The sequence below is a fragment of the Oncorhynchus mykiss genome, chromosome 6 (genome assembly GCF_013265735.2).
Source record: "Oncorhynchus mykiss isolate Arlee chromosome 6, USDA_OmykA_1.1, whole genome shotgun sequence".
NCBI lineage: Eukaryota > Metazoa > Chordata > Actinopteri > Salmoniformes > Salmonidae > Oncorhynchus > Oncorhynchus mykiss.
In genome coordinates, this window is record NC_048570.1 from 38,547,367 (window position 1) to 38,564,145 (window position 16,779).

The following is a 16,779-nucleotide window of genomic DNA, read 5'->3' on the forward strand; positions in this document are numbered from 1 at the left end:
GGTGATTTTTGAGGTATGCTGTAGCAGACACAGTGGTGACTGGGGAATCTGAAAAAAAGGGAAAAGACAAGAGCTTGATCTTATAAAAAGAATACCTTCCTTTCTCATAGACAGCAACACATGTTGATATCACCCCCAACTCCTTCCATGGCCATGGGAACAGGTGCAAACTGGTTCACACAGATCAATATAAATGGAGTATGACTGGGACTCAGTGGGACTGGAGCCTCAAGACATTATAATATCTCCTAACATTGCCAATATGGATTAAGTGGTAGACCAACACAGCAGGAGCAGACAGTAAATAACATGGTCTGGAGCTCTGAAATCCCTCTACACTCACAAAGCTGAGTATAGGACACACCCAAATACAGTATGTCAGTGGTTTATAACACTAAGACCTATACATAATGTATTTCTCTGGAACAAGGATTATGGGAAACACAATGTGTGTGTGGGTGTCAGACAGTGGATGTGACAGACTGACTGGCTGACTGGGGTGTTTCAGGTTTCAGCTGTAAGCTGACATTCTGCAGCTTTTCCAATGTAAGCAATATCTTCTCAAGGGACATAAGGGAAATACTGATGACTTAAAGTCAGATGCTGGATCCTAAACATATGATCTGTGGACGTCTTAACACCTCGGTATCTGCTCTCTCATTTCCGGCTCTCCCGACTCCCGGCCTCTATGTGTTTCTCAACGACCGACTTCTCCCCGGGGAGCAATAACGTTTTGCACAGTAAACTGCATTAGTGTAATTCCTCCTAGGATAGTGCCAGAAAACGTCTGGCTTCAATCAGCTGTCAATAGTGGACTTCATTAATCGCACCCACTATCACCCTTTGTGAGACGAGATACAGTAGGGATGAGTAGACATAAACAGGATCAGGAAGTGCTGACTCACAGGGGTTGACCTGCTTTTGGGACACTTTACTTATACAGTACTTTCTCGACTATCGTTCCAAATAAATTAAGCACTTTTATTTTACTTTGGTATACCTAATACTGTTGCTTTCCGTTAAACAAATGTGTTGAAACTGCATGTGAGGACGTGCCAGCAAAGAGATCAGACATCAGAGCTCTGAGGAGCCTGTGATAAACGTCCATGTCACACTCACCAGTGCAGACTACCTGCTGTGCTGGGACATGGACATGAGCGACTGTCTTCAGGTTGTAATGTTAAAACCTGATGCCCCTGATTGACATCCTTAACAATAGATGAGGGAGAAAAAGATAGTAAGGAATGCATTCATAAAATAGTTCTATGAAATTCTCAGAGATGGGCATCAGAGAATGGTAGGCTACTTTACATGCAACCAAACAATTCATATCAAGTATTGCAATGCTGACTGAGCTGTAGTCTTCATTATAAACTGGGTGGTTCGAGCCCTGAATGCTGATTGGCTGACAGCCATGATATATCAGACTGCATACCATGGGTGTGAAAAACATTTATTTTTACTGCTCTAATTACATTGGTAACCCGTTTATAAAAGCATTAAGGCACTTCTGGGGTTTGTGATATATGACCAATATAACACGGCTAAGTGCTGTGTCCAGACACGAAGACCTCCTTGCTTAAATATACACTGAGTGTACCAAATATTAATATTTTTCCATGACATTGACTGACCCGGTGAATCCAGGTGAAAGCTATGATCTCTTATTGACGTCACTTGTTAAATCTACTTTATTCAGTGTAGATGAAGGGGAGAGACAGCTTAAAGAAGTCATTTTAAGCTTGAAACAACTGAAAGATGGATTGTGTATGTGTGCTATTCAGAAGGTGAATGGGCAAGACAAAAGATTTAAGTGCCTTTGAATGGGTTATGGTAATAAGTGCCAGGCACACCGGTTTGTGCTCACCGGTTTGTGTCAAGAACCGCAGCGCTGCAGGGTTTTTCACGCTCAACAGTTTCCCATCTGTGTCAAGAATGGTCCACCACCCAAAGGACATCCAGCCAACTTGACACAGCTGTGGCAAGCATTGGAGTCAACATGGGCCAGCATCCCTGTGGAATGACACCTTGTAGAGTCCATGCCCAGACAAATTGAGGCTGTTCTGAGGGCAAAAGGGGTGGGTGTTATATTAGGAAGGTGTTCTTAATGTTTTGTACACTGGGTATTTGGTTCAATCACTTCACTTGATCGAATGTTCGAATTGCGCCCTCTACAGTAGGCTTTCGGGATTCACTGGTTTTACTGGTCAGTTGATTTAATCCATGTTTGAAGGGCTTAAACCTGAACCATCCAATGGGAAATGTGGGCGGGCTTATTTTGAAGTAGGGGGAGCAATATTAGCATCACTACAGCAACATTAAGACCTCCGATTTTCCGATTTTGCCTTCAAAATAAAGTCTGCGTTAAAACGCTGTATGTATAATACAAAATGAATCATTTTTGCAGCTTTGCACATCGCATAATGTTAAAACTACATTACAAAATTAAAACTAAAGAGAATTACTACTTTATATAAGATAAATAATATTATAAAGTGGGGCACAATGAGAAATGTTTGGAGCTTAAGTAAATCAATGTAAAGAAGATATTCTACAGACCCTACTGGAGTCTATATATGGTGTTATTTCTTGGGGGGCTGAGTCCTAAATACTCTGCAACACTTTCTATTACATCCACTCCATTCACTGCAATGCAATAGACTGTAGGCCTGTAATAGACATAAAGGCAAATAGAGAAAAAACAATTCTATATGCTGATGTAAAAGTGGGGATGGGAATACTCAGTAGGGTCTGTAGAATCTACATATGGTGTTATTTCATGGGGGACTGAGGTCTAAATTCCCAGCAACACTTTCTACTCCACCCATTCTATCGGTCCCAATGCAATACACTGTCGGCCTATAATTGACATAATGGCAAATAGAGAAAAAACTATTCTATGTGCAGAGGTAAAAGTGTGGTTGGGAGTACTCAGTACAGACTGTAGAAACCACCTTCAAATAATCTGGTGTTATCCATGATCCTAAAGTCAATGCCTATATACAGTATATACAGTAAGTCTCTAAGAACTTTCCACAACTGGATTGTGCAACATTTGCCTATTATTATTTTCAAAATTCTGCAAGCCCTGTCAAATTGGTTGTTGATCATTGCTAGACAATCATTTTCAGGTCTTGCCATAGATTTTCAAGCAGATTTAAGTCAAAACTGTAACTTGGCCACTCAGGAACATTCACTGTCTTCTTGGTAAGCAACTCCAGTGTAAATTTGACCTTGTGTTTTGGATTATTGTCCTGCTGAAAGGTGAATTCATCTCTCAGTGTTTGGTGGAAAGCAGATTGAACCAGGTTTTCCTCTAGGATTTGGCCTGTCCTAAGCTCTATTCCATTAACTTTTTTATCCTGAATAACTCCTCAGTCCTTAACAACTACAAGCATACCCATGACATGATACAGCCACCACTATGCTTGAAAATATGGAGAGTGGTACTCAGTATTGTGTTGTATTGGATTTTTTTTAAATTGCTCTGTCACATTTTTGTAGTATTGCTGTAGTGCCTTGTTGAAACAGGATGCATGTTTCAGAATATTTGTATTCTGTACAGGCTTCCTTCTTTTCACTCTGTTGATTAAGCTAGCATTGTGGAGTAACTACAATGTTGTTGATCCAGCCTCAGTTTTCTCCTATCAAAGCCATTAAACTCTGTAACGGTTTTAAAGTCACCATCGTCCTCATGGTGAAATCCCTGAGCAGTTTCCTTCCTCTCTGGCCAGTGAGTTAGGAAGGGTGCCTGTATCTTTGTAGTGACTGATTGCACTGATACACCATCCAAAGTGTAATTAATAACTTCACCATGCTCAAAGGGAAATTAAATGATTGCTTTTTTATGTTTACCCATCTACCAATAGGTGCCCTTCTTTGCGAGGCGTTGGAACACCTACCTGGTCTTTGTGGTTGAATCTGTGTTTGAAATTCAATGCTTGACTAAGGGACCTTAAAGATAATTGTATGAGTGGGGTACAGAGATGAGGTTGTCATTCAAAAATCATGTTAAACACTATTATTGCACACAGAGTAAGTCCATGCAACTTATTATGTGACTTGTTAAGAACATTTTTAGTCCTGAACCTATTTAGGCTTGCCAAAACAAATAGGTTGAATACTTATTGACTTAAGGCATTTCATCTTTTCATTTTTTATTCATTTGTAAAAATTCAGTTGCATTTTTTCGATTTGATATTGATATCATATCGGTTCGTCGGAAATACATTGCAACTGTGTGAATGCTGACTTTTCTGTGAAATCCAGACAAACCTTCCTAACCAGTTTGAAAACAATGGGAAGCCCATCCATAGTTGATGGCTTATCAGCAGGCAATTAATTATGCCGGGCAACCTGTTTTTTTCTTTTTAGAGTCCGTTTTTTAAAAAGTATGCTTAGCGCAAGCAGCCTGTGAGAAGGTCTCTGAGGGCTTTTTACTTAAAACCTTAACTTCTTTCAACAAAGTAATTTCCTCTCCGACAACTCATGTTAACACAGTCTCGTGTGCCATTCAGAAAAAAAGCGTATTCACATTGCCTTCTCACAAGACTGCTATAGAGAACATTCACACATAAACACCAAAACTGTTTTCTGAAAGGCAGATGCTGCGGATCCGACTTTTCTGGACACTTCTCGGAGGTGCAGGTAAGCATACCCATGACAACCTTTTAAAATACCGACCACTTCTTTCGGAATGAATCCTCTCCAATTCGTCACGAGTCAACGTTAACACACCCTTGTTTGGAGTGGCAAGCCTGAATCCTAATTGCCTCATCTGACAACACACACTTCAGTGTATCCTTGTTTATTTCGATGTTAACTTCTCCATTTGCATGTTGCTCATCTGATTACGATTTCCTCATCTGATACACCTCTACCACAGCTTTCTGTCTCTAAGTGGTAGTATTAATTCCCAATACCTTGGGTGTCTGAGATTTGATTGGGCTGCATCACTGACACTCCATCATATGAACTCTTGGCTACATCAAGATGAAGATCAGTAGCAGGTTCTTTATCCTCAAAGGTGTGTACATTTTGCATATTAAGTTAGCAGTCTGAGGGTCTTCTCTGAGCAGTTGACATTCCCTCATTTAAACTCTCCAAGGGCAATAGATTTTGTACCTGAGCCTCAGTTACATTCTCTGTTTGTACCATTTTGTTTAATTTCACCTTGTCACTAGCAATAGAATGTATAAATGTGTCACAATCCACTTTAAGACTAAATCAAATCAAATGATATTTGTCAGTAAAATGATGGCTGTAATTTGCAATAGCTGTACTTGAACTCAACACTATTCTGAGTTGCATAGAAAAGTAACAGATTCTACATCCTTTTGACAATCTAGAGATATGCCAACACAATCAGTGATACCAATTTGTACAGATATCAAATTTATTTATATAGCCCTTCTTAGATCAGCTGATATCTCAAAGTGCTGTACAGAAACCCAGCCTAAAACCCCAAACAGCAAGCAATGCAGGTGCAGAAGCACGGTGGCTAGGAAAACTCCCTAGAAAGGAAAAAAAACCTTGGAAGAAACCTAGAGAAGAACCAGAATATGAGGGGTGGCCAGTCCTCTTCTGGCTGTGCCGGGTGGAGATTATAACAGAACATGGCCAAGATGTTCAAATGTTCATAAATTACTAGCATGGTCAAATAATAATAATCACAGTAGTTGTCGAGGGTGCAACAGGTCAGTACCTCTACCGCTCCTGCTGTCTCTAGAGAGTTGAAAACAGCAGGTCTGGGACAGGTAGCACGACCGGTGAACAAGTCAGGGTTCCATAGCCACAGGCAGAACAGTTGAAACTGGAGCAGCAGCACGGCCAGGTGGACTGGGGACAGCAAGGAGTCATCATGCCAGGTAGTCCTGAGGCATGGTCCTAGGGCTCAGGTCCTCCGAGAAAGAGAGAATTAGAGAGAGCATACTTAAATTAAATTCACACAGGACACCTGATAAGACAGGATAAATACTCCATATATATAACAGACTGACCCTAGCACCCTGGCACATAAACTACTGCAGCATAAATACTGGAGGCTGAGACAGGAGGGGTCAGGAGACACTGTGGCCACATCCGATGATACCCCCGGAGAGGGCCAAATAGGCATGATATAACCCCACCCACTTTGCCAAAGCACAGCCCCAACACCATTAGAGGGATATCTTCACCACCAACTTACCATCCTGAGACAAGGCCGAGTATAGCCCACAAAGATCTCCACCACGGCACAACCCGAGGGGGGCGCCAACCCAGACAGGAAGACCATGTCAGTGACTAAACCCACTGAAGTGACACACCCCTCCTAGGGATGGCATGGAAGAGCACCAGTAAGCCAGTGCTTTGATGCTTAAGTACATTTTAAACCCAATACTTTTAGACTTTTACTCAAGTAGAATATTACTGGGTGACTTTCACTTTTACTTGAGTCATTTTCTGTTAAGGTATCTTTACTTTTACTCAAGTATGACAATTGGTTACTTTTCTCCACCACTGCCATTAGTCTTTGACTGTGTGGCACTGACTTATGTTTGTGCTGTCATCCTCATCTCCTATCTCATTACATATATGTGGCGGGCTCAAAGGTTTGGTCAAAACAAGACTTTGAATGTTACCACTATTCTTGTCACACATATTCCTAAGATTTTTGGCACTACCTTTAGTGACAATGGGCTTTCCAATTGGCCATTGCAAAGTTTTGCAACTTCCTTGCTGCTTAATAGAATGTATTGCCATTGAAATAGCATGAAAATCTAAAAATGTTATTTTTATATAACTTTCTGATCCTCCCCAACATCCCTGTCACCCCCATACAATTTCAGTTTCAGATTTGGTGGTTCAACAGCATTATTTTTAATTTATCATCTGTGTCAAATTGTTCAGGTCTATGTATTTATCAGTAGGTCACCACAGACAACAGCGTCACTATCAGTACAGTCAACTCCTACTATAGGTCCACTCTATGCCAGTCCCTCCACCAACACCAGACAGCTGCGACCAACTCCCTTATATAGGCTATAATGAAATGACAACATATATAGAGGTCTACAGTGTATTGCATTGGGACCAATGGAGTGTAGGGAGTAGAAAGTGTTGCTGAGCATATAGACCTCAGTCCACCATGAAATAACACCATACTATATATAGATTATACAGACTACTGAGTACTCCCCACCACACTTTTACATCGGCACATATGTAATGCATATACATTGATTTGCATTGTGGCCAGTGCAATTTGCGGAATAAATGGTTAGCAACACTCTGTATTACTCAGAGCCCCATAAATGACACCAGATTCTACGGACCCTACTGCAGGGATCATCAACTAGATTCAACCACTGGCCGATTTCTTTCTTGAGCGGATGGGCGGGGGCCGGAACATAATTACAAATCATTTGTACGCTATTAAATTGACCGGAAGAAGCCTAAAAATATATAATGTTTGACTAAAACATAATAATTTCAAACCTTGCTTACACACTGCCCTATCCCATCTGGACAAGAGGAATACCTATGTAAGAATGCTGTTGATTGTCTACAGCTCAGCATTCAACACCATAGTACCCTCCAAACTCATCATTAAGCTTGAGGCCCTGGTCCAGGCCCTGTGCAACTGGGTTCTGGACTTCCTGACGGGCCGCCCCCACGTGGCAAAGAAAGGAAACAACATCTCCACTTCATTGAATCTCAACACTGGGGCCCCACAAGGGTGAGTGCTCAGTCCCCTCTTGTACTCCCTGTTCACCCATGACTGCGTGGTCATGCACACGTCCAACTCGATCATCAAGTTTGTAGACGACACAACAGTAGTAAGCTTGATCACCAACAACGACAAGACAGCCTGTAGGGAGGAGGTGAGGGCACTTGGAGTATGGTGTCAGGAAAACAACCTCTCACTCAAAGTCAACAAAACAAAGGAGATGATCGTGGACTTCAGGAAACAGCAGAGGGAGCACCTCCCTATCCACGTCGACAGGACAGCAGTGGAGAAGGTGCAAAGTTAAGTTTCTCGGCATCACGGACAAACTGAAATGGTCCACCCACACAGACAGTGTGGTGAAGAAGGCGCAACAGCGCTTCTTCAACCTCAGGAGACTGAAGAAATGTGGCTTGTCACCTAAAACCCTCACCAACTTTTACATATGCACAATTGAGAGCATCCTGTCGGGCTGTATCACCGCCTGGTATGGCAACTGCACCACACATAACCGCAGGGCTCTCCAGAGGGTGGTGCGGTCTGCACAACGCATCAGGGGGCAAACTACCTGCCCTCCAGGACACCTACAGCACCCGATATCACAGGAAGGCCAAAAAGATCATCAAGGATAACATCAAGGACAACAACCACCCGAGCCACTGCCTCTACCACCGCTACCATCCAGAAGGCAAGATCAGTACAGGTGCATCAAAGCTGGGACCAAGAGACTGAAAAATAGCTTCTATCTCAATGCCATCAGACTGTTAAACAGCCATTACTAACACACAGAGGCTGCTGCCTACATACAGACTTGAAATAATTGGCCACTCTAACAAATGGATCACTAGTCACTTTATTAATACCACTTTAATAATGATGTTTACATATCTTGCATTACTCATCCCATATGTATATACTGTAATTTATACCATCTATTGCATCTTGCCTATACCGCTCAGTCATTGCTCATCCATATATTTATATGTACATATTCTTATTCCATCCATTTACTTAGATTTGTGTGTATTAGGTAGTTGCTGTGGAATTGTTAGATTACTTGTTGATTATTGCTGCACTGTCGGAATTAGAAGCACAAGCATTTCGCTACACTCGCAATAACATCTTCTAACCATGTGTATGTGACCAATAAAAAATGTTGATCACGTATGTCTCTATTATGTGTGGGAATACTTGGGAACGATTTCTTAAATTAAAATCACTTAGAGCAGATTTCCTGGTGTTTTTTTACAGTATTTTATGTCCAACAATCAAAACAGTTTTTTGTTGTTGTTTTCTTTGCTCAGAAGACTTGCCCGGTTGGGGAATCCTGCCCTACTGAGTACTCCCCACCCACTTTTACATCGGCACAAACACTCGTTTTTTTCTATTGTTATTTGCATTGGGGGCATTTATTGACTTTGAAACTTTTTTAAACCCCACATTAAATGCAAATGCTACTTAAATATGAACAAATATGAATCATTGTTGATGTTTAGACAATTATTTTTATACATCATGAATAAATACAGGTTAATAACACTTTTCTACTATTACGAAATTCCATGACCCGGAAGCACTTTTTTTAGTGTTGCTGACGGGATGCTGTTCTCCACCATGAATAAGTCTAATCGGTTTCGGATGGGCAGTTTTAAAATATTTGATTTAATGTTGAATCAGCGAAACATTCATGAATTAACATGTCGGTTTGCTGTTGTTCTTCTTTTAACCTGCCAGTGTCTGGCAGACGATGGATACGAGATGGATGACTTTTTGAAAAGGGAGTACTCTCTTACCAAACCATACCAAGGTAGGCTTCCAAACGCTTTGCTTGCGTTGGTTTCGCAATCAGTAACTATTGTTTTGCTTTCCAGACAATGTTCACAAACATTTACGTTTGTAGTGTACAAAAACACTATTGAGGTATTCAGCAGATAAGTATAGTATTATTGTCTGTACGATATGGGTATTGGCAGGGTAGTGTTAACTCAAGTAGCTAACAGTACAGGGTTGCCCAATCTCGGTCTTGGGGACGCCAAGAAGCGCACGTTTTGTTTATTGCCATGCTAATTAAAATAATCAGCTCATCATTAAGATTTTATTATTTGAATCAGCTATGTAGTGTAAGGGCAAAAAACACAAGTGACACCACGTCATGCAATTGCATTTGATTACACACACAACGGAAGCGGGTAGATTATTGACAGTAAAATAATAAAGTGTAGTTAACATTTTTGGAGCGTTGTGTAATCCAAAGTGGACCACCACATTAAACAACCATTTAGTATTGACATTATTGGTAGATAAGTATTTTACAAATTGGTCCCTAGTCTAAAAGGTCTTGACAAATCCATATTTGTTCTCAAAGGCGAGCAAAGGTAATTTTCACATTGTTGTGATCCAATGGTGAGCACATTGGACAAAGATGTCCCTTTTTTAAATGGCCTATATCAAGTTATACATATTGATTGATTGTGTTTGTGTAGGGTTGGGCTCCTCCAGTTCCTCTTATTGGGACCTGATGGGCAATGCCATGATCACCACTGAGCATGTGCGACTGACCCCTGACTTGCAGAGCAGACAAGGAGCAGTGTGGAGCCGCGTTGTGAGTTCAGCTCTTTCCATCCCGAAGTAAACACCAGCACACTGCTGCTTATTCTTGAACAACCTGAAACCCCTACTGCACTTAATACATCGTAGTCTATCTATAGGCCTAGCAGACATGCCACAACGTATGGCAAACACATCACCTCATTTGTAGTGACTATACCATCAATTAGGCTTATGCTTCCTGACTACATGTACAACTCTATAGCACATAGCATTTCAATATACTACGACAGCTAACATGCCATGCCACAACCGTCTTTTCCTCATTCCCCGTACTGTCTGTGTCTGCGCTCCTACTGCAGCCCTGTTTCCTGCGGGACTGGGAGCTGCAGGTGCACTTTAAGATCCACGGCCACGGGAAGAAGAACCTGAATGGAGATGGAATGGCTCTGTGGTATACCAAAGAACGCATGCAGACTGGTACTGAGCTTGCACTGTCTAACACACAAGCCAGGGTTACTTCCCAAAGTGCACCCTATCCCCTATATAGTGCACAACGTTTGTCTACCGCCCATAGGGTACCATTTTGAGGGTACCATTTGGGGGACACACCAAGGTTAAAAGATAGTCTCAAGTGTTGTGGTAATATTACAAGGATCTCAGCATGGTCTTCCTAAAGTGTTGACTGCCAGGGTTTATCACCTGCAGGTCCTGTGTTTGGAAACATGAACCTCTTCACTGGCCTTGGAGTGTTTGTGGACACCTACCCCAATGAAAATAAGAACCATGAGGTATTACACTACATATGCTCACTCATACACACATACTCAGGTGGACACCCCCAAAACGTATTAGTGATGGGGGTTTGTCTATTCCCAAACACTCAATCATGTATAATTGGTTTGGGTGTGCAATGTTGTGTGTTTACGCTGCGTCCTGTGTTTTCTTGCATCCCTCTTGGGCACACAGAAGAAGTACAATCCTTCGACTCAGGTAGCTACAGTAACCTATCAGCCAATCCCAGTCATCCTCTGGCTGAATTGAACAGTGCATGCTTATTTATTTCTATCCTCAACACTCCACCTATCTCATCATTGTTGACTAACCCACATCATGCATGTCTCATCCCTATTGTGTCATGCAATATGTGATGTACGAATGCATTTAGTCACTGATTGTCTCTCAAATGGCAACATATTTTCTAAATAGGGGTCATTTCAAAAAGCCATGACACCCACCATCTCCAATTGTTCAGAAATAATTTCTGTAGTTAGAAATAGATACGATTAGCATTCCTGCAACAATTTTTGGTTAAATATAATTATATCTCTGTGAAATTAAGATAATTGATTTCACCCAAATTTGAGATTTTAATTTTTTATTTAATAGGATTCATATAATATTCAATAGATATGGTACCTAACATTTGATTTGGACAACTTTTTTTTCTAACAATGAGTAAGACATGAGGAATCCAAAGAAATTGTAAAAATCCACCCACGTACCCCCCCCCCCCCCCCCAACAATGAGTATACAGTATCAGTTATTTTTGCGTGATACATAGTATGGAGCTGCAACTGAGCATTGTTTCTTCATACTATGTAAAGTATTCCCAGTGAATTTAGTTTTTTTCTTCCGTTCAAGGAAATTAGTCATTGAATCATCCTGAAATGAACCGGTTCTGGCCACTAGATGGTGCTGTTTATGCTTAATAATATTAGAATCCTTCAATGTTAAAGGGATAGTTTACCCAAATTACAGTCATCTTTTGGCTTCAGCTTTTTATTTTTTATTAATTTACAAATTAATAATTCCACTGACATTATGGGGTATATAGTACATAGTGTGTGCATACACACAATAACCCATAATGTCAAAGTGGAGTTATGTTTTTAGAAATGTTTACACGCAATCTACTATATACATGTTGTTTGGGTCGGATTGGCGTGGGGGGGTCCATGGATGGCTTTTGACCATTTTCTGGATTCCTCATGTGAGTGATTCCTCACTCATTGTGTGAAAAAAAGTTTGGTCCAAGTCAGATGTTAGGTACTATATTTATTGAATATTATATGAATCCTATTGATTAAATTGGCCACTTTGGGTGCAATCAATTATCTTAATTTCTCAGAGACCAACTTAATCAACAAAATGTTTCAGGAATGTTAATATTATTTGTTTCTAACTGGAACAATTTTGGAAAAATCAGAGATGGTGCTTGTCAATCCTCTTGCTTGTGCTTTTTGAGGTGGAATGACTCATAGTGAACTTCTTTTGTAGTGCACTCCATAGTAAATAGGGTGCCATTTCAGATGCAACCACTGTGTTTTAAAGGGATAGTTAGCATTGGCTCGCGAAACAACCCCTTAACTTCCTTCATACATAAAAATGGTATCCATGAGTTCATCTGACTCTGGATAAGTAATCTCGCAGTATCCCCCTGGTCACTGATTGACATTATCAGCTGGCTTATCACAGCTTCCTCTGTCTCTGCAGAGGGTCTTTCCATACGTTTCTGGGATGGTGGGGAACGGGACTCTGGCTTATGAGCACGATCGTGATGGCCAGTCCACAGAGCTTGGCGGGTGCACAGCCCTGGTGCGCAACATCCCCCATGACACCTTCCTCCTCATCAGATACACCAAAAACCGACTGACGGTGAGAGAAACGCACAAAGCACCATGTTCAATAAAGCGTTCACTAACATGACATATTTATTGACCTATGTTTGACCTCCTGACCTACAGATACAGATAGACGTTGACGGTAAACAGGAGTGGCAGGACTGTCTGGACCTTCCAGGGGTACGTCTACCTCGGGGCTACTTCTTTGGAGCCTCCTCTGTTACTGGAGACCTGTCAGGTACTGGGCCTCTATGAACATCTCAGAACAACACTGTTTTTGTGGTTCACCATTTGCATTCTTCTCACTGGTTTTTGAAATCTGTTCATGGCAGTCGGATCTGTAATTTCTGAATGGAGAATGGTGGAGAGCCTGTTGTCGAGCGGTAACGCTGGAGACCTGGGTTTCATCCCCAAGTCCACCCTTCCTACTGTGCTTCCACTTTCCTGTCTCCCTCTCTGTTTCCAGCTGTCTGAATAAAGTGTGAAATGTTAAATGTTGGATTGTATTGATTTATGTGTGGCAGATAGCCTAGCGGTTAAGGGCGTTGGGCCAGTAACTGAAAGGTTGCTGGTTCTAATCCCCGAGCCAACTAGGTGAAAAATCTGTCGATGTGCCCTTTAGCAAGGCAATTAACCCTAATTGCTCCTGTAAGTCACTCTGGCTAAGAGTGTCTGCTAAATGACTAAAATGTCAAATGTATTTCTTCCTTCCTCTCGTTTCCCAGACAACCATGATCTCATCTCTATGAAGCTGTACCAGCTGACTGTGGAGCGTACTCCGGAGGAAGAGGAGGAGGAAGAGCTCATCCCCAGTGTTGATAACTTTGAGCACTTGAACAAAGGTAAGATGATACAAGCCAACAGTTTCACGTCCATGGTTTGATTTCGTTTCAGAAAAGGTGTGATAATTGATTTTGTCCGTCCAGTTTCAATTGAACTGTAGCATGAGGTCATTTTTCTTTCTTCATGGTTGTTTGTCTCTCATTACAGTGGAGGTGCAAGAAGAGGGGATGAGTGGAGTCCAGCTCTTCTTCACCATAGTCTTCTCTGTCATTGGTATCTTTGTACTGGGGGTGGTGGCAGTGGTCATGTATGGGCGCTGGAAGGAGAACAGCCGCAAACGCTTCTACTGAGAGGGAGAGCTGGGTAGTCTACGGCTCCGTCCCAAATGGCACCCTATTCTCTTTATAGTGCACTCCTTTTGACTAGGGGTCTAGTCAAAAGGTGTGCTCTCTGTAGGGAATAGGGTGCCATTTGGGATGTCGTCTGAGGGATGCTCTATGTGAAGGAGCACGAATGAGGATGTAGATTTCTAAACATACAACGAACATGCTGTCTGCCATACATAGCTTTACTACATAACAATTCCCTTACCTCAATAATACTTCAACTGCGACAAATGAACCGCTCTCGGACCATCTCGGCCCAAATAAATCAAACGTGACCCTTTTTTTTTTTTTTTTTTTTTTATACTGTGAGATAAATCTTTTTTTTGTCTTTTGTTTCACCTTATTGTTTAACGTAGGAGACCATGACCTGTGAATTGCTGACACTGTCATCAGCAGACTGCACTCACTTACATGCAGTGTGCATGATGGGCTTCCAGCCTTTCTGTCATGTTCTGCCGTTGAGACTTCCGAATTGTTTGCACTGACATGAAATGCCCGTGAGAAGACTTATATTGAGCTGCCATAATAACTAAGTAATGAGAGAGAGAATTGTTCTCAACAAAAGTACCTAGCTCGGGCCAGTTTAAGACCAGGGCCTTCAAGATCGTAATGAATCAAATTATATTGCTGGGGGAACTGATCTCAGAGTAGGACTGCTGAACTCAGATGTTTTCTTGAATATGGGCCCAGATGTCGCAATGTACATGCTAATCCTTTAGTTCTATATTTTGGTTCATGAGCTAACATTTGGCTCTTGGTTCTGTATTGCTGTGCTGTAACTACCATTTACCTACAGTTGAAGTCGGAAGTTTACATACACTTAGGTTGAAGTCATTAAAACAATTTTTTTAACCACTATAGTTTTGGCAAGTCGGTTAGGTCATGTACTTTGTGAATGACACAAGTCATTTTTCCTACAATTGTTTACAGACAGATTATTTCACTTATAATTCACTGTATCACAATTCCAGTGGCTCAGAAGTTTACATACACTAAGTTGACTGCATTTAAACAGCTTGGAAAATTCCAGAAAATTATGTCATGCTTTAGAAGCTTCTGATAAGCTAATTGACATAATTTGAGTCAATTGGAGGTGTACCTGTGGATGTATTTCAAGGCCTACCTTCAAACTCAGTGCCTCTTTGCTTGACATGGGAAAATCAAAAGCAATTTCCAAATGCCTGAAGGTACCATGTTCATCTGTACAAACAATAGTACAAAGTATAAACACCATGGGACCACGCAGCCGTCATACCGCTCAGGAAGGAGACGCGTTCTGTCTCCTAGAGATAAACGTACTTTGGTGCAAAAAGTACAAATCAATCCCAGAACAACAGCAAAGGACCTTGTGAAGATGCTGCAGGAAACAGGTACATAAGTATGTATATCCACAGTAAAACGAGTCCTATATCGACATAACCTGAAAGGCCGCTCAGCAAGGAAGAAGCCACTGCTCAAAAACCGCCATAAAAAGCCAGACTGATTTTTCAACTGCACATGGAGAAATGTCCTCTGGTCTGATAAAACAAAAAAAGAACTGTTTGGCCATAATGACTGTTTTGTTTGGAGGAAAAGGGGGAGGCATGCAAGCCAAAGCACACCATCGCAACCGTGAAGCACGGGGGTGGCAGCATCATGTTGTGGGGGTACTTGGCTGCAGGATGGACTGGTGCATGTCACAAAATAGATGGCATCACAAGGATGGAAAACGATGTGGCTATATTGAAGCAACATCTCAAGACATCAGTTAAAGCTTGGTCGCAAATGGGTCTTCCAAATTGACAATGACCCCAAGCATACTTCCAAAGTTATGGCTTAAGGACAACAAAGTCAAGGAATTGGAGTGGCCATCACAAAGCCCTGACCTCAATCCCATAGACAATTTGTTGTCAGAAAAGGCGTGTGCGAGCAAGGAGGCCTACAAACCTGACTCGGTTACACCAGCTGTGTCAGGAGGAATGGGCCAAAATTCACCCAATATATTGCGGGAAGCTTGTGGAAGGCTACCTAAAACGTTTGACCTAAGTTAAACAATTTTAAATGCAATGTTACCAAACACTAATTGAGCGTATGTAAACCCACTGGGAATGTGATGAAAGAAATAAAAGCTGAAATAAGTAATTCTCTACTATTAATCTGACATTTCACATTCTTAAAATAAAGTGGTGATCCTAACTGACCTAAGACAGGGACTTTTTACAAGGATTAAATGTCAGGAGTTTTGAAAAACTGAGTTTAAATGAACTTGGCTAAGGTGTATGTAAACTTCTGACTTCAACTGTATCATACTGTACGGGTTATTGGATTGTTTTCTCTGAAACGCTCTACCCTCTTTTGTAGGTAAGTTGTTAAACTGTTGTCCACCAGCTATCATCTCAAGCACAGATATCAAAACTGATCATCTCACCTGTGGCTTATATAGATATATCTCAAAAATATAAATGCAACTATTTTACTGAGGTACAGTTCATATAAGACATCAGTCAATTGAAATATAATCATTAGGCCCAAATCTACGGATTTCACATGACTGCACAGGACCAGCCAATCAGAATGTGTTTTTTCCCCATAAAAGGGCTTTATTGCAGACAGAAATACTCCTTTGTTTCATCAACTGTCCGGGTGGCTGGTCTCAAACGATCCTGCAGGTGAAGACGGTGGAGGTCCTGGGCTGGTGTGAATACACGTGGTCTGCGGTTATGAGTCCGATTGGACATACTGCCAAATTCTCTCA

The 16,779-nt window shown here is 41.4% G+C and overlaps 1 protein-coding gene across 2 annotated transcripts; it reads left to right on the forward strand.

Moving 5' to 3' along the window:
* The first annotated feature begins 9,274 nt into the window (after positions 1 to 9,274).
* On the forward strand, positions 9,275 to 14,915 carry lman2lb (lectin, mannose-binding 2-like b). Of its 2 annotated transcripts, XM_021606396.2 has the most exons (9): positions 9,275 to 9,512; positions 10,189 to 10,307; positions 10,615 to 10,732; positions 10,961 to 11,043; positions 11,222 to 11,245; positions 12,749 to 12,910; positions 13,000 to 13,114; positions 13,602 to 13,718; positions 13,867 to 14,915. In XM_021606396.2, exons 1-9 carry the CDS (start codon positions 9,305 to 9,307, stop codon positions 14,007 to 14,009), a joined length of 1,089 nt encoding a protein of 362 aa, XP_021462071.2. In that variant the 5' UTR covers positions 9,275 to 9,304; the 3' UTR covers positions 14,010 to 14,915. The 2 variants fall into 2 exon arrangements, with proteins under 2 accessions (XP_021462071.2, XP_021462073.2); XM_021606398.2 differs by lacking the exon at positions 11,222 to 11,245.
* The last annotated feature ends 1,864 nt before the right edge of the window (positions 14,916 to 16,779 follow it).

Excerpts from the sequence above, each read along its gene's own strand:
- lman2lb (XM_021606396.2), top strand. The coding sequence starts at position 9,305 with ATGCTGTTCTCCACCATGAATAAGTCTAATCGGTTTCGGATGGGCAGT. Across the intron at positions 10,308-10,614 it reads GAGCAGTGTGGAGCCGCGTT|CCCTGTTTCCTGCGGGACTG; the intron begins GTGAGTTCAGCT and ends CTCCTACTGCAG. Across the intron at positions 13,115-13,601 it reads TGTTACTGGAGACCTGTCAG|ACAACCATGATCTCATCTCT; the intron begins GTACTGGGCCTC and ends CTCGTTTCCCAG.